Here is a 21,398-nt window from a genome sequence, read left to right on the forward strand (position 1 = left end):
TAAATTATATCTTTCTCTTAAAAATCTGGGTTTGCATTTCTTTTTCCATTGGTATGATATTTGAAATTACTGGAGGAAAATATTTATTTTTAATGGACCTTCTTGTCATCATCCAAGAGGGTGGGAGGCATACTGTTAGTTAATGGATGGTAATGATGAATACATCGTGCATCAGAGAGGTGGTCTGAAGACATTGACAAGAAAGGTGTCAGACGACCCCTTATCTTAATCACTCCTAAATAGTTACATTTCTGGGCATACACTAAGCCTGCATCTAGCTGCTAGTAAAAATCAGGGTATCCTAGGTGCAGAGGATTTCTTTTTGTAATTCTGAGGTCACTGTGATGAGTCATCAACCAATGACTTTTTCATAGAATCATAGAATAGAATCATTTAGGTTGGAAAAGACCCTTAAGATCATCGAGTCCAACCATTAACCTAGCACTGCCAAGTCCACCACTAAACCATGTCCCTAAGCACCACGTCTACCCATCTTTTAAATACCTCCAGGGATGGAGACTCAGTACCTGTATGATCAAGGAGGGAAGCTTGCATTTGGCAATGCTTTCTCACACAACTCATCACAACTTATGTCAAAAGAGAGTGAGGTCCCTACAGTAAACTGTAGCTCCAGCCTTACAGATCTGAGTGTTGTTGTCCCCCTCAGTATCTATTTTACTCATCAGAACTTAGTAACTTTTTAAAACACCAAAGCCCTAGAGGCAACATAATTTATTAAGCTTATGTCAGTGGTCACTTTCTATGAATTTAATATGTACTTCAGAATGTTAGCTTTCCACTCACACTGATGTATCTTAGACTTGGGATGTGCACGTGTGAGTGTGTGTATGGGAGGGAAGGGATGGAGTGAGTGAGAACAGAAAGCAATGGAGAACCCTTTGAACACGAAAAACAATGTAAATCGGTATGGAGCCATCTGCCTGAGTCTGCAGTATTTGAAAAATGGAGTGTGTGAACTGCTCCTGTTCATTATTGAGGGAAGTAGATTAAAAAAAAAAAAAATCTTCAGGACATGTTTAAAATATTAACTGTTAGTTTTTTAATTGCTGAACACTTTTAGATGCATTGATGTAACACACTTCTTCACAGTGGTTGATACTGGTAAATAGGCTTCAACAGGCAGTCATTGCTATAAATGACTGCTTATATGAAATGTAAGAGCTTCTGATCCTTTCGCTGACCTTAGAGTCTCTGGTGCTCACAAGTGCATGTTTCCTTATTTGTGCAAAAAGGCTCACGGTGTTTCTTAAATAGCTAAAATAATAACACTTCCTGCTTTTCTTAGGTGCAAAATGCACCACGAGGCTCCTTGCAGCTTTTGAAACCTCCAGACAGATGCAAAGCTAATGTATTCAGTTAAGTTACTATCAGCCTTAAAATCCTGAAATGCTGAAGCATTAGTATCTTGACCTTTATGTGAAGATGAATGAAAAACAAATTAACTTCTGACTCGGCAGGCCTTTCTGAAGGATTGTGTTTGTTAGAAAATATCCCTGTTTTTACATATAGGTGTAAGGGCAAAACCTAAGCTGTTTTCCATAAAAGCTGAAACATCTTAATCTTGACAGTTGCCAGAATTTCTAGCCTTAATGAACTAGTTACTGATACTGTTCTTTGGCACTTATATATTATAAGCTGATTGTTTCTATAGCACACAGCTATGCTTATTGTTGACAGGAAGGTACAAGAGGGATTGGCAAATTTAGAAGTTAACAGCACGTATCAAGCTTTCATCTGTCCCTTGTCCCCCATCCTTCTCCTTCCAAAGATTTGTTTTCCCTGCGAATCCAACAGATTCTCAGAAGCTCCTGACCTTTCTTAGTAACCGATTTGTTGAGCATGCCCCTTTGACCATGTGGTACGGCCAGGCTTCTCCAGGTATAACTCTGCCCAATTTTACTCCAGGAATTGAAGGACACGTTAATACATTAATCTTCAGCAGTCACTGACAACAGTTCGCATCACATCTGTGATTCAAACTGACATCTAGATTTCGGAGACGACCAATCCTATGGTTACTTCACTGATCGGATAGTAAATGAATGCTAAAATGCACTGTTCTGATTTATTATTTTCTTGATTTTTTTCTTTTTTTAATCTATTACAGCTCAGTAAAACTGCTTAGATCAGCAGCTGTCGAGAGTAAAGCTCAGAATTTATCCCTACAGTCAACTAGCTTGCTATTCAGTGAGAAAGCCACATATTTGGACACCTCCTGCATGATATGGAGTAAGAATACTGACAAGCCTCAGAAAGTTGGGCATGAAGATCATTAACATCCTTCTCAATATCAAAACTTCAATGCATTCATTTCTGTAACCCAGTGCACAGTTTGGGTACACTCACTGGCACAGCAGGATTAGACTCTACTGCTTTCGTCTTGGTAACAAATATTGATCAGGGTGGCTCCATTAATCTGGGAGGAGTGGGCATGTGTCACTACTACATGGTGTTTAATATTTGCTTTGTTGGTCATAATTACAGTATATCAGCTTTCCTTTCCATAAAACTAGTTAAATACAAGAGGAAAAACCCCTCAAGCTTTCCAGTTTCAATTTTACATTCACAACTAAGTACAACATAAAATTGTGTCATTCATAAGAAAACTTCAAAGAGTTGTTGCTACTAGTTCCTTTTAATATAAGGAATGCCTTGCACGACTGTACAATTACACCCAGGAAAGCAGAAATCCAGATATGTTCAATTCTTACACAAAGCATACATTCCTTAGTATATGCTTTGCAAAAATAAGCAAGTTGAGGTTCTCCTTTGTATTTGGATTTGCCAAATTTAGGAGGGCTTCCAAGGGCATCTCAGCTTTAAAATAATTACTTCCTAGGAACGAAAAAGCAGAAGAGCAGTTTGAATGATAATTTTTTTATCAAATATGTTTCTGAATTCTATTCTTTGGCCGTTACATTTTTAAGCTGTTTCACTTCAGATTTCTCTTGATTCTCTGCTCTTAGTTCCTCTGTTTTCATATCTGTTCTACAGTTTTCTCTTAGACAGTATTTTAGACAGACGGGATTTCCCGGAACTACGCACTAGTAACAGTCTATAGAAGCCTTGACCTTGTTTCTTTTGCTCTCTGGAGATGAAGAGGAGTGTGGATGGGAAAGAAGTATATTCCATATATTTTTTCTAACAGTAAATTCATAGTAAACTTGATCTGATTGTAAATTACTAATTCACTAGTAGTAAATATCCCCATCAATAAGACTTCCATCACACCGTAATACATATGGATCAGGGCAAAAAGCTTGATTTTATAAAATGGGAACAAATTATAAAATTTGTTGTTCACAAAGAACAACAGATACATAATACATTTACCATGGCTCATTTTCTGAAATACTTTTTTAAAAAAAAGTCAATGTGAGCATTACAGTACTGGCTCTTCATCTGAGAAGGATAAATGCTTTCAAAGCTGTCTTTATTTTCCTTTATGCCAACAGCTCTCTCCTAAAAGGATAATCAGGCTATTTAATCAGTTTAAGATGCTAGCGGTTTGTGACTGTTTACTTTTCAGGAAGAATAATGTGTAACAAGTCCAGGACAATCAGTTCATATGAAGAAGTCCTAACCGGAGCAGTTTGAGAATATTGTAAACTATCTTTCTAGTCGAGATACTATGTAGGGATGAGAGTGCAGTCATTCAGGAAAAAGAAAAATAAAGACCAACCAAACTGAAAAACAGATATAAGCATCTCATTAGGTTCATGAAGGTCATAAGTAATAAATTTCCTCTTTATCCATATCTGTCTATGCAGGCAACCTTCCTCAAGTCCCTTGTGAGTTTTCAGCACTTGTGGCAACCTTTTTATGATCTTCCAGTGTACAGAAAGCAAATGAATTTTGGCTCTTCCTTAAATGTAAAGCAAGGATTGTAAATATTGAACCACTGTGATGTGCCAGACTCCCATAATATAGGCTTAGAGTAGCTGATTCTGAAAAGGAAGCTAATGAAATAATTGACCTCATTTCCATTCCAAGCAATCTGACTTTAAAGAGAAGCTTGCACTTTTATTCTACATAAATTGCCCAGAAGAGTAATACTGTCCTCTTATCTCTTACATATTTATTTCCAAAAAAAAACCAAAATGAAGAAAGTAAGGTTGAAAAATAGACAGATAATTTTTTAGGTTATTCAAAATTAGAAAGGCTAATGGTTTCCACTGGGCATAAGAAAATTAAAGGGACAAGTAGCCAACTGGTAGATGAAATTCAATGCTTCCAGTAGAAAAGAAAATGGAAATTTGAAAGAAAAATACATTACATAGATTTGTTCTAGAACTATATGAGCGACGCAACTCCTATTAATCCTTATGGCTAGTTCTGTGAAAATATTTTTTTCATCATATTCATCGTATTATAGATGCGTGTGCATATATATATTTACATATACATGTCTTTAGATATGAATGCGAAACTTGAACTTTGCTAAAGGTCAAACAACCCTTTAAACCCTGCAGTGGTCTGTCCACATCTCCTATAGTTTAAAGTCATTTAATTCCACAAATTTTCCCACCAAAAGAAAGTCATTTAGTGAAACATTGGGGTAAATTTGGGTAAGTACTTTTTTTTTTTTCCCCCCTGTACAGATTGTGCCCCAAAGGAGATCAAAATTAAAAGAAATTTGTTAAAAATTTTCAGAAAATGTTACTATTTCATTATTATTTTTTATAACATACCTCTGTAACTACTGTGTTGAGCACTTTGGTACAATATTACTGTGCAGTTTTATACAAGTGGGAAACAAAATGCTTCTCTGTCATTTCTTTTAGTGCTCTCAAATGCTTCTTTAGTATTTATTGCAACTAACTGGGCTTTCAAGGACTATAATGGAATTTAAAGCTTATTGGCATGGTTCAAATAAGCTGTTTGCTCTTCTTCCATAACGTGGGGACTTCCTGCTACTGGCTATATATTGCAGAAATAAATCTCAATTTCTCTTCATTATTATTCATAGGGTCAAAACATTCAAGGTAAATGTTTGCTCTGATGGCTTATTCATGAAAATGTTCGCAAATCTTGAAAGTTTCATACTTTTTAACACACACGATTTGTCCAAAAATTTCTGCTAGAAAGCATGGTTGTTCTTTATTCATTCTTCATCATTCATTTCTCTATTAAAACCTTTCATTCTGCCAATGCGGGAACATAAACAGTATTTGCCAAAAGTGACTAGTCACTTTCTACCCTAGATGAGAAGTTAAACTCTTCAATAACCCTATGAACTACTATTTTCCATCCCCTAAAAAAAACAGGATAAACATTTAAAAATTACTAATTAGCAACTCAGTTCAGTTTGTGAAAGATCCTACAAGAAAAAGAAAAGTCTAAGCTTATCATATTATTTATTCCAAACAAATAATTAATCTGATTCTATTGATCATATCCCAAGAAGTAGCAGAGCAAGTGGATGGGCAGAAATATGCATTACAGCTCTTGACTACAGTCATGGGAACCGTAACTCTTACAAAGCAGTTACTCAGTTTTTGCACTATGAAGGACCTAACAGGCCTGATGGTCACATGAATTCACAGTATACATGTATACCCCCAAAATTTCTTTCCCACTCAGCATATCACCAGCTTCTCCTTTTAGCTAACAAGCTACAAGCATGTCTCAAATGCCAAATGGCTTTTAGAAAATTTCGTATTCGTTCACTCCAGCAGCATTTCCTGTCCTGCAAACGTCGCACCCTAACTGATTCTGTCTAACAGGATGTAACAGAGCCTTTTAAGCCATCTCTATGTCATGTTGCACATAGACTACTTGACAATCTGGCATGGTATCTTTCAAACTGGTGTCCTCTCTTCTGTTATTATTTATGCATTTTTTCCAGATTACACTATATAATATTTTGCGCTGAACATTACAAGACCAAATGTATACAGAAATTTTGTATATTTTATCAATCGTGCGAAATATGGGTTCCAAGAGAATATGGTAAGACTTGGTCCAAAACGGACCAAGTCTGAGGCATGGGAACCTGGATAAAACTTATTACAGTTGTGTATACACAGTCATGACAAATTTTATTTTCTACTATGCTTTGTTTGTGTCCATGTTTCTTGTGAAACAGAAGCTTTAGCTTTCACAAGAGGAACACCATAATCCTTTGTCGGTAGATACTACTGCAAGATGTCAGAAAGAAAAATGCAAGTCCTTGAACATATGACTCCTCTCAACTCTGTCTTTAAAAATCACTGCTCATTCAGCCAGCTGTCTGATTAATAAAGACATTTTTTGTCACTTACAAACTCTAGCAGAGTATTATATGTCAGCTAAGTTGTCAAGGAAATTTGCATTAATGCAGACTAAATATTTTAAGAGGAAATAGATGTGCAAACAAGAAGAAATTCTTCTTAGAACAAGTTTAACTTCTTGGATTACAGATGTTAAGCTTTATCATAAAGACTGATCAGTTTTCTTCAGCAAGTATACTTTTGAATGTTGTGCTCATATACAGTTTTGATCGCAATTAATAAACTATCTCAATATGAAGTTACTTTACCTGAATTACAAACATGATATTCTGCTTACATAACTCTTCTTAGTAAGCAAAACTAAAGTCTTTCTGCTGATACAAAATAAAAAAAGAATATTTTGCTATGTTTTGAGTCCTTTTTTCCTGTTTATGAATGTCCACAAACAATTTGCTTTCATTTTTTTTTGCTTAAAGCTCTAATTTTGTCATCTTGCCAATAAACTATTATGTCAATCTTGTGTCAGTTTTGGATTATATCACAGCAATTGCTGCTTGGAAAAATATTCTGAGCAAACAAATCTCTATTGCTCATGCACTTTTTGTTGTATTTTGTAATGGCCGTTTAGTAATTCTGATTTCATACTGAAATGGTGCTATGGAATTTATGTACATTTAAACCAATTGATAATGACCTTGGTGAAGTCCTAGGATTGTATTTCATTGATCTAGTTCATTTATGAAATTTAGTTAATTTTAAGCAACACCTGGAAAAAACATTACACAAATTTGTAACCCGGGCAAAGCAGATGAAGAGAAAGCACACACTGATAAACTGGAATTTGTAACACTATTTAGGAGTAAAAATATATGCAAGTCAGTCAGAGGATTAGATCAGTGTCTTAACCAACACAAGAGATTTACATACCCTAAGGCCTATGTATAAGATGTAGAACACATAACTTGGGGAAAAAAAAAAATAGTCACTAAAAGCTAATAACAACCTCAAATACCAGTAAAGCCCAGTTACAAATACGTTTCTAGATCATGGAAGATGTTATTACTATATGAAACCCTGACACTGATCTCACTTAGGCCTGTTTTGTTGGTCCACATTCATAAATTTCAGGGTCAGACAGATAAGAGTTGGAGTATGTATGTGTAGTCAAATTAATATAATCTGAGATTCACTCCCTTGGTTTTCAGCTGCCTTACCTTAAAGAATTTCCCAGGAAGTTTCTAACCACAGTGTTAAAGATAATTAACTCTGTTCAGGAATAGTTTAGAGAAGAATATATTAGCTGAGAATTATTCCTTTGTCTCAGGAGTCTTTGCAAAGAGACACCTTTCATCCTGAACAAGTGCCAGCTATGTTAAGTAAGAAAAACTTGTGAAGCACAAATGAAACTTCACTGCAATATTAGGTTAAAACTGCTTCAGTAAGTACTTCAGATACTTCATCCAAACAACACTTTTCCTCTGGAAAAGTTAGGGTCTTAGACTTCTAGTTTTTTAAAAAAAAAAAAAAAAAAGTTGCTCTTACAGTACAATTACTGAGCTGAATTATGGCTAACCCTCCATAGCTGTATTTACATGGAAGAAAGACAACTTAGGTTTTCAAAAGAAAAGCTAGGATTTAAGCAATTGGCACTGATGTTTCCATTGTTTTTCAAGAAGTTAGATGTCTAACCACTTAATATTCCTTAAAATTTCCCCCTAAGCAACAAGACCTTAATGAAAGGAGGTACATTTTTTTCTCTGGAAATAACAGCTTGAAATTACTATTGAATTTGGACTGAATCATATTCACAAAGATTGATGGATTTGTCCCAATATGTCCTAAAGTTGAGTAACATGATTATTCAGAACAAGTTAATTTTATCATTTTCTATTTGACTGCAATGTTGAATTGAATGCCTTTTGAAATTTGTTGTTTTTTAAATGAGAAAAGATTGTTTGTATTGGACTAAAAATATCTGCATTACCAGATTTTAAATTGCTAAGATTTATTTCACTTCTTGCTAGCCAAACTTCACCTAATAGATCAATGTGTATATTACAATAATGCTGGAATATCTGAATACTCATTTTAATAAAAAGAGAAGAGTAAATAAGCATAGAGAAGAAAGCTTGGTTTATTTCAATAAGAACTTGTTAAAAGAACTCTCCCAGTTAGGATTTATGGTAAAACTCTTTCAGCTTCAAGTTAAACCAGATTACAGCCAGTTTGTTGGGAAAGGAGTTAATTTGATAGAACACCGATCACATGCAGGCAACCAAAAACTTGATTACCCAAATAATTATGTTATTGATCAGCAGTTCCTTGGATCAAATGTCCTGTCTATGCCTGGTTGATCGGAAATTCTGGGTTGTTTTTTTTTCTTCATATGTTTGTTCTTATTTGCATCTTTTAGACTCAGCTGAAACCAAATAGTTTAGCTTGTACCTTTTGACTCTGTAACTCCAATTGCATATCTGGACACATGCATTGATCTGCAGTAGCTATTGATGTCTCCCATTGTTGGCTAATGTAGCTATTTGATTTTATTTAATATTTAGGAATCCAAATGGTAATTTAATAAACACAAGAAGGAAAAAAAAATATTTCATTACTTTTTTCACATATGAACAGACAAAACCACCACTATTATTTCTGTATTTCACGTGTCTTAATTTTTTGGTAAATTTTTCCAACATCAGAGTTTTAGAGGGTAAGGCACAATCATTTATGTCAGAAAAACAAGTCACAGGCCTGCAATTTTGTATTGTCAGAATTTGAATGGAATCATTATACATTTACGTTTGGTCTTATAACCTTCAACACCAAACAAGAAACATGCAATATATATGTATACATTCAACACTAACTCAGATGCTTTTGGAACAATCTATGATTTCATTCAAAGTTAATATAAAAGCATGTGTTCAGTAGATCTATATTAAAAACCTGTGCAATATAAACAGAGGCATAATTTTCTTTTTTTTTCTAGATAATCTACAAAGTCCAGTTATGTCTTAGAGCTTTATTGATATTTTTTGTATTGTGATCTAAAAAATGTTACCCAGTTAGTATCTTAACCCTACCAAAATAAAATTATGTCATTAGCCTATTTGAGGGTGATCAGACATTGGAATAGGTTGCCTATAGAGGGTGTGGAGTCTCCATCCTTGGAGAAATTTTGTCTGGGTATGGTGCTGGACAGCCTGCTTCAGGTGACCTTGCTTGAGCGGGGTGTTGAACTAGATGGTCTGGAGGGTCCCTTCCCCAACAATTCTGTGAATCTGTTTAATAGGGTAGTCTGAAGCTGAGAATTTATATTCCCATTATACAGTCTTTTGTCATAAAGAGTGGGATTTTTCTCTTTTGTACAACATACCTACTTTAAAATTTAAGTAAAAAATTTTTAAAAAATCCAGCAATGACTCCATAACCAAACTAAATCTTTTTGATAAAGCTATCATAGAACTGATTGTAATAAAGTGTGTCGCAGAAAGGCCATGCTTATCTTTCCAGTCTGTTACAATAACTGATGATATGATCCATTGGTGGAAAACTCTATTTCACTTGCTATTTCTGCATTGTTTTTAACCTTGTGATTGCTACCAACAAAATGAACAAATGCACTAATTATGCTGATAAGCATAGGAGATTAATAAGAAATTGAAAGTCAGTGGAGTAAAAGGGATTCAAACATGCTAACCTGGTCAAAAATTGATGAGTATGTCAGAATACCTGTCATGCCATGAGCAAGATATTCAGAGAGCCTATGTGCCCATGGCTTTACTGCAAACCACAGCTGGGGTACTGAGTTGTTATAACTGCATGGAGATAATAGCAGTGTCTTTCAAGTCCTCTAACAATGAAGTTACAGTCTTAATAGAGACAAAAAATCAGATGAAGCTCCCTAGTCCTGAGAACGTCACATCTGGGGCCACTGTGAAGATTATAGAATCACAGAATGGTTTGGGTTGGAAGGGACCTTAAAGACCATCTAGTTCCAACCCCCCTGCCATGGGCAGGGACACCTTCCTCTAGACCAGGTTGCTCAAAGCCCCATCCAGCCTGGCCTTGAACATTTCCAGGGAGGGGGCATCCACAGCTTCTCTGGGCAACCTGTTCCAGTGCCTCACCACCTTCATAGTGAAGAATTCCTTCCTTATATCTAATCTATATCTACCCTCTTTCAGCTTAAGGCCATTCCCCCTTGTCCTATCACTACATGCCCTTGTAAAAAGTCCCTCCCCAGCTTACTTGTAGGCCCCCTTCAGCTACTGGAAGGCTGCTATGAGGTCTCCCCGGAGCCTTCTCTTCAGCCTGAACAACCCCAACTCTCTCAGCCTGTCCTTGTAGGAGAGGTGCTGCAGCCCTCTGATCATCTTCATGACCTTCCTTTGGACTTGCTCTGTTGTCTTATTTTCTGTCTGTCAAAAGGTCTCCTTTACTGGTGTATGAAAGCACATTGCAGAGGATATGTTTATAAAAATTAACTGTATGTATATGCAATTGCATTGATTGGTTCCTTTAGCCCATTTTAAAAGTATGTTTTTAACAAAAACTTTGGACTTACTTTCTATGGAACACATTACCCATTATTAACATGCTATAATACTGTCCAGGTATTCTGATATGCTGGAGTTTGGAAGCTCAGGTCACGCTGCAGCCATGATCAAGAAGCTATATTTATGAAATTTTGACTTGGATTCATATCAACACCTCAGGACACTTGGCTGGCATCATGGTTGCACCAGGAAAGTGATCAATGCAAGTACCTATGGCACAGGGGCCTTCCTTGTGTGCATGAGATTCTCCATTGCAGAGCATCAAGAGCTTGTATCAATGCAGAGTAGGTACAGAGACTAGATATATCAGTTAGCCACTAATGGAACTGGCCAGATGCTAAAAGTGAGCACAGGTGATCATCAAAAACATAGCAAAACATGTGCACTAAATTTATGCATTGCAATGCTCCTGAAAAAATCCTGTTCCTTCTGAAGTACTTAGCACCATTCCTCACTGGTCCCAACATCCGTGCCTACTTGTAAACTGCTCAGCTTTGTCTATAGTGCTTGCCTGCACTTTGGTTCACAGTTGCAGTTTAGACTTACATCAGCTATTGTTCTGGAAAACACATTGCACTAATTCTGGTGAAAGCAGAGTGAATTGAGAAGCAACTGGATTTTTGAGGAACACTTTCTGTGCTGCAGATCTCCGATTTTTGTAAGGACAAACAAGTAGAGACTTACCCTGCTCTCATTACAAAGCAGAGGAAGTCACTGGCATCAGATAAGTACTGCTACCACATGGGAATACAGATAAACAGACTTATAAGAACTGAGACATCTGGAAAGATGGAGTAAAAATTATACAGAAGATACAGTATGTAACAGCACAAATGGCTAATGTAAAAGCAGCTCCAGGATGCAGCCAAAAATCTCTTCACTTAGGACTGCACTCACCTCAGCTATTCACACTGGATCTGCCCAGTTCCTGAAAACTGCCAGCCAGAAGCGCAGTATCTGAAAATCACTGTCCAGTGACAGGTAACAGTTTAGAGCAGTGCCCTTTTAGCCCCACTGTCTTTCATAGAAGTAAGACAGATAGATGACTGTCCCTTTTCCATCCACAGAAACAAAAGTTTCACACAAAAATGGTTCCTAAGGAGTCAGAAAGAAGTAAAACCTAGATGATGAAAAATAATCCCTTCTTTTTCTGTGACTTGGCAAGTTACCCGAACTGTTTATTAGCCAGCTGCTCTGAAAGTAAGCTGTGAGATAAGGGTTCTCAGTGTTGTGTTATTAAATGCAGAGGTATATTATTAAAGCTTCAAACTCTCCAAATGAGAAGTAGTTCATATTGCTTTCATGTATTTTTTCTCATGATGTCAATTCTCTAGATGACTCTGTCCTCTGCTAAAGTCATCCTCAAAGTAGGGGACTGTTGGTCTACCTGTCAAATTGTTCCTCACCTTCACACATCCTTGGCATTGGGCAGTCTCCAGTTCTCACCTTGTAATCTTCTGGCTGGTTCTGACAACTCCCAATTTCTCATTTCTTTCAATGCTGGATCATTTACTTGAATCAGTTCTTTGAAAAAGCGACCTTTTTGCAGACCTCTGATGTATTTCTTGCTTCTCCTCCAGGGAATCCAAGACAAATTGCTTTATTCTGAAGGTCTTCTTTCACTACTGCATCCCAGTTCCTCTGCTTTTTAATCAAACAGAGAGATTGCACTCTGCCTCCGGTGCCAGACTTGTTTACCAGTAAATATTCCAAAAATATCAAGACCCACCATTCTACTTTCTCCCAAATTGTCTTTTATGCATGGGAGGAATTTCTTTAATTAATTTCAGCTCTGAAACTCTTTGCTATAATTCCAAACAGCTGCTGTGCTGTCCTCACTGTTAATGAGCTTTGTCTTCATGTGACTGGGAGAAGGACAGAAAGGGCCATGCTGGCTAAAATTGTTTAAAATTGGTTTTCAGCATGCAAAATAAACTGGGCAGCTCCTGCATGAAACTGATTGTAGTGTCACACACACACACCCCCCAGCAGAAATTTAATCTGTCTGGCTAGTGAGAATGAGACTCACAGCAGGGGCAGAAGGTATTAACTTTTCCACTTTTTTGAAAAATTTTTTTTTTTTTTTCCCAAATTGACTGAGGCTGTTTCATCTGAATTGTCATTCTTAAATAATTGTCCTAGTAGGAGCAGTACATTTCAACCTCATGCCATCGTTTGAAAATTTAGGCTAGCTGTTAGCTAGAGAGATGCAGCCTGACATTCTGAACCTACACGCAGTGTGAAAAATTGCTTTGATAAGGTTGTGTTTATAATTTGAGGCAGTAAAATAGAATTCTTACTAATTGTGTTTAAGGCATGATGTATCGTGTAATCCACAGAGAAACTCATTTCAGAAACACTGTAACCATAAAAACAGCTGTTCCACTGAGTCACTTTCCCAACGTGTAACTTAAACCAAAGCAAAACAGGGGAACAGCCTCTCCCAGTTTTAACTTATTTCTGTTGATATGATTATGGAGTAGGATAATGCTAGGAATGTGGGGAAAAACAGAAAACTCATCTCCATATTCCTTTTATACCAGAAGTTTGAAACAGAAAAAAAGCCTTTGGAGTTAAAACCAAGAAAAACCTCAGTTTTGAAGAGATATTGGTACCTAAACTAAATGATAAAAAGCAAGACATGTATTGATAGACAAAAATCATTTGCAAAGATAAGAATGAGTCTAAGATTAGAATGAATGGAATTAAAGTGATGAAACAAGATACTTCAGTTAAATACCTAAAAAAAAAATTCATGCCACGTATGTGCATGTGTGCATGTTTTCATGGTTGTTGTATAATATAGTGTCTGGAAGAGAAGATGGTAAGATCTGGTACAGGAGGTGGAGGAAACTGCACTACATAAAATGAAAATAAAGAAAAAAAAATGTACTGCAGGCACTACTCTTTCATCAGTAGAAAGTTGAGTGAACAAGTGAACAGCCCTTTTCATATTTAGGATGACCCTTCATCCCACCCAGCTTTTGGAGGGAAAATATAAACTAAGTTCTATAAGGATGAGCCTTATACTGAATTCCAAACAAGGTTAATTTTTTTTTTCTTGGGGAAAAAAAAAAATAGAACATTTGATATGTTTTTATTATATGACTGTTGCAGGGACCAGAATTTAATTTTTGTAGATCTGCAATCCAGGAATGTTTACTTCCCATATTGTATGCCTTGGAGATGCAGAGATCGGAAAAGCACAAAGATGTGACATGCATGTGTTTTTCTTGTTTGCAGATATCTCAATAAGCTTGCTCTCCCTAGTTGTCACAGCCTGTGGTCTTGCCCTGTTTGGTGTCTCTCTGTTCGTGTCCTGGAAGCTTTGCTGGATCCCTTGGCGAGAGCGTGGTCTGCCATTTGGGAACAAAGACAACAAACAAGAATCACTGAACTACACAGATACAGAGACCAATGACCATGACTACAGTGAGGATTATCTGGGCCAGCCTACAGCCTACCCAGAGTCCTCCATGAAGATCAGCCACACCTCCCCTGATATTCCATTAGATGCCCAGACGGGAACAAAGGAGAACTGCATCCACAATGTGCGAATGCATCGTCAGATCACTGAACCAACCTCTTCTGCTCGGTCAGTAACTCCAATTTCTCTCTGCTATTAATGAATACAGATACAGTCAGAAGAGCACAGCTTGATTATCCAGTACGCGGATCTTTTAAAAATGCATAATTTACTTTCCACATTCTTTTTAAAAAAAATTACACAGAAGTTATTCTTTGATGTGCACAAACCTCCTAGGTTGAAAGGACAGGATCACAATGCTATTCCACTCTTCTATCAACTACTGTCTCGTTTGTGCCTCTCCCTCAGAAGCTGGACAACACAGAGCACTGTATGTCCCTTAAAGCATCAGAACAGCCTAGATTTAGCTTGTAAAGCATATTCATTTGCACTTAGCACTGATGCTGAACGCTCAGTAATATCTCCTCAAAGATTTTTAAAACAGCCAAAGAAGAAAAGTAGGGCAAGCTAATGAAACACTTGCAAGAGTTAGAAATAGGATTAAAAATCGTAGATTTTAGCCACAATCATGACTGTGGGGGGAAAAGTGACTGAACAAGAGTCAGTGAGGTCTCCGGGGGAAGTGGAGAACCAGTACAGGAGGGAGGAGGAAAGAGGGAGGGTGAGAGTATGTGCAGGGGCAGGTTTTGTTTCACACAGTAAGAAAAAGGATCAGCATGTGAAAAGCCAGTAAATTTCTGAGTCAAAGCACTTCAGCTGGAGAAGGTACAGCACTAGCCCAATTGCTCTTTGCTAGCCTTCTTTCTGACCAGCTGGGAGAGCAAGTTTAGCCAAGACTCTTGCCTGCAGGCACACCTGAACATGGGTAAGATGACAGCAGCTAGCAGACATTTCAGTAATTGCCAGTTGTCCAAAACGTGCCTCAGAAAGAATTTGAGAAGTCCCCAGAACATTTTAATGCTATGCAGCAAAAGCTCCAGGTGCCCTTCCTCCTTAGATTAGCATAAGAATGGCTTGGGCTTATATTGTTGTAGGAATGTATGGGGAGGTCAAAGCCATAATTATGGATACCGAAGCTTGCACCCTACCACACACAAGGTTGAATTCCAACTAAGGACTAATAGCCCAGAAGTACGGTACAGGGCTGGTGCTGCCGTGTTTTCAAACTGCTGGGAAATAAGCATGTCATGAGATTCATTAACGACAGAAGATTCATATCTGACATCTAACACCAAGAGCTCTCGTGTGTCTTCAATATTGTGAAAGTATTGAGTCAGATACAGGCTTTCTCTGCTACAACAGGGCAGCAAGTCTGATACTTAACCAAATGACAAATGCACAATATCACCACAGCATAGTCATCTCACAAGAAGCAGCAGCAATCCTGGTCCATAAAAGAATTTGCCTCAGCATCCTCAGTGCATGGACAATGTCTTCACTCCTGTGAATCTCTGGAGATCTTTCTTCTGGCAACTGTTCCCAGCCTGGCTCTATCCAGCAGGTGTTAGAGTGGCTCTCTCTCCACAAGGGCATGACTTGTCCAGGTCCCACCCCTGCCCTATACCATTTTCTGATAGAGGCCTTGCTCTTTTTCATTGCCCCTTACTTTTGCCCAGGTCTTCTCCAAAAGACTCTTCCACTGAGCAGGAGGGGCCCATCTTCCTTGTACTGCATCCTTTGTTTGTTCACCTTTGTCTCTGCTGCTTTTGGCATAACTGGGTAGCCGGCTGTGGCTTTCCTGTGCGGCCACAGAGACCAGGCAGCTGCCCCTGCTACCATCCTTGTTAAGTTGGCTCTCCAGCGCCCTCCTTTTTATTCCTCCCCAGGATATTCTGCACCTCCCACTGTGATGAGGAGCTTAAGGGTTGAGCAATATAAATCTTTTTTGTGACAGGATAATATTTTATCATGGAAATTACTTAGGTATATCTATGAAATTATGTATTTATTATGCAACAAGAGAAAAAAATTAGGATAGTATATAAGAGGCTGTTCCTGTTTTAAGCTTGCCTAAACACATATTTACAAGGAATGAATGAACAATGATAGCAGAGGAACTATTGCTGATTACATTCAACATAAATAGCTTTGGACTAATCCTGTGCTAGCATTTTCCACGTGCTCTTTCTATGTTCAACCACAGCTTATGGTACTCCAATACGCTGAATGATTGCTGCATATGAATAGGACAAAAAAGTGGAAACCAACTCATGTAAGATTAGGATTTTACCTAATCCAACTTTCACATCCCACTACCCTGACAGGGTTTGCAAATTTGATTTCTGTTATCATCTCATGAAGTGGAAATTTCAATCTCAATAACTGAGTGACTCCAGGTAATAAATTTCACTGGACCGAAGCTAAAAGCAACTTTCTCTCCTCGAAGTAATGAAACTAAAGGAGATTTTCAGCCAAAGTACCACAGAGCTTATTACATCAGGTATGAGAGAAAAACCGAAACAATTGTTGGGGTGGTCAACAAACCATTTCAGAACAGAAGAGCTCACTTGTAAATGAAGTAGTTGTAGAGATCAACTAGTAATTAAAATGCAGAGATGTCAGGAAGTATCCTCCTTTGTCCAGCTTTGTCTTAGAACCAGAAATCAGCAAGCCTAGCTGGCATAATAGGCCAGATCCTGCTGCCATTTACATAATGTAACTCATTTCATAGGCATTAATCCAAAGGATTCAGTTGAAAATGGTAACTGATAAGAACAGCTACAGTTCTTACCGTATCACATTATACTTGCCAATAAGGCAGATCCTTTGGATTTGCAATGGCCATGAATTTGCCTTTGTTACTTTCTTCGGCCAGGTTTGGAGGGTGCATACCACTAGCTTGAGCCATACGAACATAAAATTATGTGATATTAGCAGTCTAATGCTGAAGGTGAGCTCCCACAACTGTTGAGTATCAGGCTTTATCACTTCATGCGAATAAAAATCTGACCCTGGCGTACATTACAAAAACATGTTAAATGAGAACAGGATCTTTAATGTGTGTGCACAGATTCTTCTAATCTTCAACACAATCTATTTCAATTCTTTCATTTTCACTTAAGGCATAATTCAATCCGAAGACAGCTCAACCTCTCCAACCCTGACTTCAACATCCAGCAGGTTCAGAAACAGGAGCAGCTGACGGGGATTGGCCGCATTAAGCCCGAGCTATATAAACAAAGATCAGTGGACACAGACGATGGCCGGAGGAGTAATAGCAAGGCATGTGGAAAACTGAACTTTATTCTGAAATATGATTGTGATTTAGAGCAGCTGATAGTGAAGATACACAAGGCCATCAACCTGCCAGCAAAGGACTTCTCTGGAACTTCAGATCCATATGTGAAGATATATCTGCTTCCTGATAGGAAAACAAAACACCAGACTAAAGTGCACAGAAAGACCCTAAATCCAGTATTTGATGAAGTTTTTTTATTTACTGTCCCATACAATGATCTGAACGCAAGGAAACTCCATTTCTCTGTGTATGACTTTGACAGATTCTCCAGGCATGACTTGATTGGCCAAGTGATAGTGGATAATTTTTTAGATTTGGCAGATTTTCCCAGAGAATGTAATATTTGGAAGGATATTGAATATGTCACCAATGTAAGTATTATAATTTTTCTTTTTGAGATTTGTTGTTTCTGATTTTATTTCCTTAATCTGATTATAACTTAAATTGTCTGAGAAATTTATGAAGGAAAATACTCTATTCTCTCTCTTTCTCAAGCTTTGACCTTAATCCAAGGAAACTGACAGTACATTTTCAGTCCTCATTTCTCGTTCTTTGGATATATTAAAGAATGTCTTATGTAGGAGATAGTGAGTTTAGTCATTGCTGTGCTGATAGGGTAGAAAAGCTGGAGAATGTTTTTCTCTTAATCTCACTTAATCTAAAATTTACTTAAGGAAATACTACTTTTCTTATTTTGCCTGTCTTTCTGTGTTTTGCATTATTTCCCACATAAACTACAGCATATGAATCAGCCAGAACTGCAGATTCAAGATTTCTTATGTAGTAATCTTCAGTCCTTCTAGAGACTATATTCTCATAAAGTGAGATAACACCACATCTATAATCTGGACAAACAGAGTGCAGACAATGCTGTCCAAAACACAAGTGTCATCGGTCAGCCTATAAAAAGTAAAGCTATAAAAACTATAAAGCCTATTAACTATAAAGCAGCCTATACAAACTTAAAAACATAACAACCACCTCAGCACATGTTCCATGAAAGCAATGAAACACACTGAATTGGTTTAACTTTTTGTTTGGCATTACTTTATTACATAGGGAAATGGGGAAGTTATAAAATAAGTCTATATTTCAATGATACATTACAGAAATCCACAAAGGTGAAGCTACTAGTGCCAAGAGTCAGTAAATATTTAATTTGCTATGTCAAACCATACTCAAATGGAGTGCACACTTTAGTCAAATAAACCAAACATCATTAACAGTAAGATCAAAGTGTAAGTTTGTTAGACCTCAGTTCAGGAAAGCATTTAAACATATGTTTAACTGAGTGTAAGAAGCCATTGAAAAGTAAAGGATGTTCTGAGACAAATACTTTCCTGAATTCAGACCCTCAGCTTATACCTCTGTCGTCTGGTAGCATGCCCATATCACAGACCAAATGGATTAAATCCATTTTTTTGTTTGGAATTTCTTTTTTAAAATTGATATAGTCCTTGTTTTAAGGTGATTCTCAGTGTTCTTAGTGTTACATATCCACGTGTGGAATGTGCTGTGCAACTGCTGCACAATCCTCGTCTACCCTAGGATGGAACTGCAGCAGCAGCACTAGCAGTTCCCTCACCCAGGGTACATGCTGGGGCATGAACCTGGCTTTTCTATGAAAAGTTACTGCTCTTCACCCGCAAAGGTACAGTAAGAATCTGACAGAGCAGACAACGGTTATTCCAAGTGAAAGCCTGCCTTCGTACAGCATTGAATGTCCCAAGCTCAATTTTTCAGATTTACAATCAACTGAAAGTTGAATACACATGCACGCTAGAGTTACTTTGATATGTATGAGTCCTTTTTCCATGCTTTAACTTAGGCAAAAGATTGGCTCTGGTCTTTTCCTTTTAATCCCTTTCCAAATTTCAAAAGCAATGTGGCATATAGTGTGTATTCAGATTTTCTGTAATCTCTGAAATTAAATTCAGGACTGAAACATGAGTCATTTATTAATTCCTACTAATATTAATTCCTGTGTGAAGTGTAACCCTGTTTATCCAAACAGACCACATGACCTGCCATCTAGACTTGTCACTGGGTTTTCAGCTGACAGAGACCTTTTCAAAGCAAATGACTCATAGTACATAGGAGACACAATCCAATTTTGGCTAATGTGAGTTCTGAGATAAGAGTATCAGATAAATGAAAGTATGGAGTACTCAGCTTACTAATTAACATTTCCAAAATTTCAAAGGTTAGATCTTACTCCATAAAGTTATGAGAAACCCTCCAAGCATCATTTAAGAAACCAAGTTTCAGCACATTTTCTTGTCTGTGTAGCTTAGATATCTCGCAGACTGACAGCAGAAGCTGAATCACACGGGCTACTCGGTGAAGCTGCTGAAGTGAATACTCCTGTGGCTGCCCTCCAAACCAGGGCAGCAGGCAGTATTAGTGAATCTCTGAAATACATTTTAGCAAAGTTTTGAGCACTGTTGGGCAGTTTATGGTTGCAAACAGAAACGGTATCAACTGTAGCAGGTTTTCAATCCTTTTATCTTTGAATGTCTTGTTTCAAATAATAATAATTACAAACCAGGCAAATGCTGGGCAAACTTACTGAAGGAAATTCACTCGATGTAGATCAACGAAGAGTGCGGCGCAGGAGGGATAAACCAAGGAAACGTACTAGAAAGAAGGGAAGGTCCACACAACTACACATGACAAGGTTGTCATACTTCTGAAGAGTATATTCATTTTAATTCCTTGTGCATCTTATTACACTGCATAACCAGCAATCCCAAAGGCCTTTATTTTACATTCTCCATTTTATTATGTTCTAATCCAATTTGACGCAGTAATATAAAAGAATGTATCAAATTCTTCTCTGCCCAGCAAAATGGCCTGCTTCAAGTGAGCACTGAAGATTATGCCTGAAATGTCAGCTTTACTGCAAACAATGCCATTAAATTGACCTATTATGCCATGTGCTTTCTTCTGTTTTCTAATAACACTGGAAGATTTTTTTACCCAAAACTAACAGTTTTGATTCTTTGGACTATAACATCTGCTGCTATCCCAGAGTTTGAAATTATTTCATAACACAGACGCATGTCAGCATAAAAATTTTCTACATGCTCAAAAGCAATCTGCCTCCAAACACAAATCTCCAGTATCAAAATGATTGTTCTTCTAATCCCAGGTCCTCTGAGCATAAAATCTCTCTCCTGTAACACTGACACTTTTTCCAACCAGAAAAAAAGCAGCAGTGGGCTGTTTAATGGAAGAGATAATTAAGTGGATCAACTTTAGATGAACATGAAATGAACTAGATAAGCTTTTTGAATATCTACCAGACAGATTGCACTGGTTTCTGGATCATCAAGAAAAAAAGATACTCTTTATTTTTAGGCTGGGTTTCAGTAGTTGGTATGTTTTGTTTAACAGCCTCTAAAACATGTTCAGGGTTTGGGGTGGGGTTTTTTGGTTTTTTTTATAATGTTCATAGACTGATGACATGTTTTGAAGAGAAAAGAGTTGTTAGTATTTCCTTGGTTGCCAACTTCAAACTAAAATGTGATCAGGCAAAAATACATGGCTTTGTCACAAAATAAAATAAAACAACTATGAAGGACATAGATAGTCCATTTCAGGTAAAGGAGAGCCTTCTCTTTCAGAAGATGCTAAGTATCCACTTGTATAAATTGCTGTGCACCCAGAAAGGAAAATCTTTTCTCAAGAATTGCTTGTTAAACATCACCAGGCAGCTACAGGGCACAGAGAAGGATTTCTGGGAACTGGAAATCTAGCTCTGGTTCATACTGGCTGTTTGGATTCTCAAAATGCTCGGCCTTTGTCACTTGCTAAGCAGGTGATCTTTCTAGACAAGAGGAGTATTTAAAAGTGGCCTCCACTTAGAGCAGGGGAATAAC

The 21,398-nt window shown here is 37.4% G+C and overlaps 1 protein-coding gene across 4 annotated transcripts in view; it reads left to right on the top strand.

Moving 5' to 3' along the window:
• Nucleotides 1-21,398, top strand: part of SYT9 (synaptotagmin 9) — a 73,114-nt gene that overhangs the window by 19,721 nt on the left and 31,995 nt on the right. For all 4 annotated transcript variants that reach the window (XM_087744211.1, XM_087744216.1, XM_087744224.1 and 1 more), the window contains exons 2-3: nt 14,036-14,387; nt 17,342-17,888. In XM_087744211.1, the coding sequence (XP_087600337.1) occupies nt 14,036-14,387; nt 17,342-17,888 (899 nt within the window). The remainder of the gene's footprint in view (nt 1-14,035; nt 14,388-17,341; nt 17,889-21,398) is intronic.

The sequence above is a fragment of the Nipponia nippon genome, unplaced genomic scaffold (assembly GCF_047370975.1).
Source record: "Nipponia nippon isolate SJK-2023a ecotype South Korea unplaced genomic scaffold, ASM4737097v1 scaffold_10, whole genome shotgun sequence".
Classification (NCBI taxonomy): domain Eukaryota; kingdom Metazoa; phylum Chordata; class Aves; order Pelecaniformes; family Threskiornithidae; genus Nipponia; species Nipponia nippon.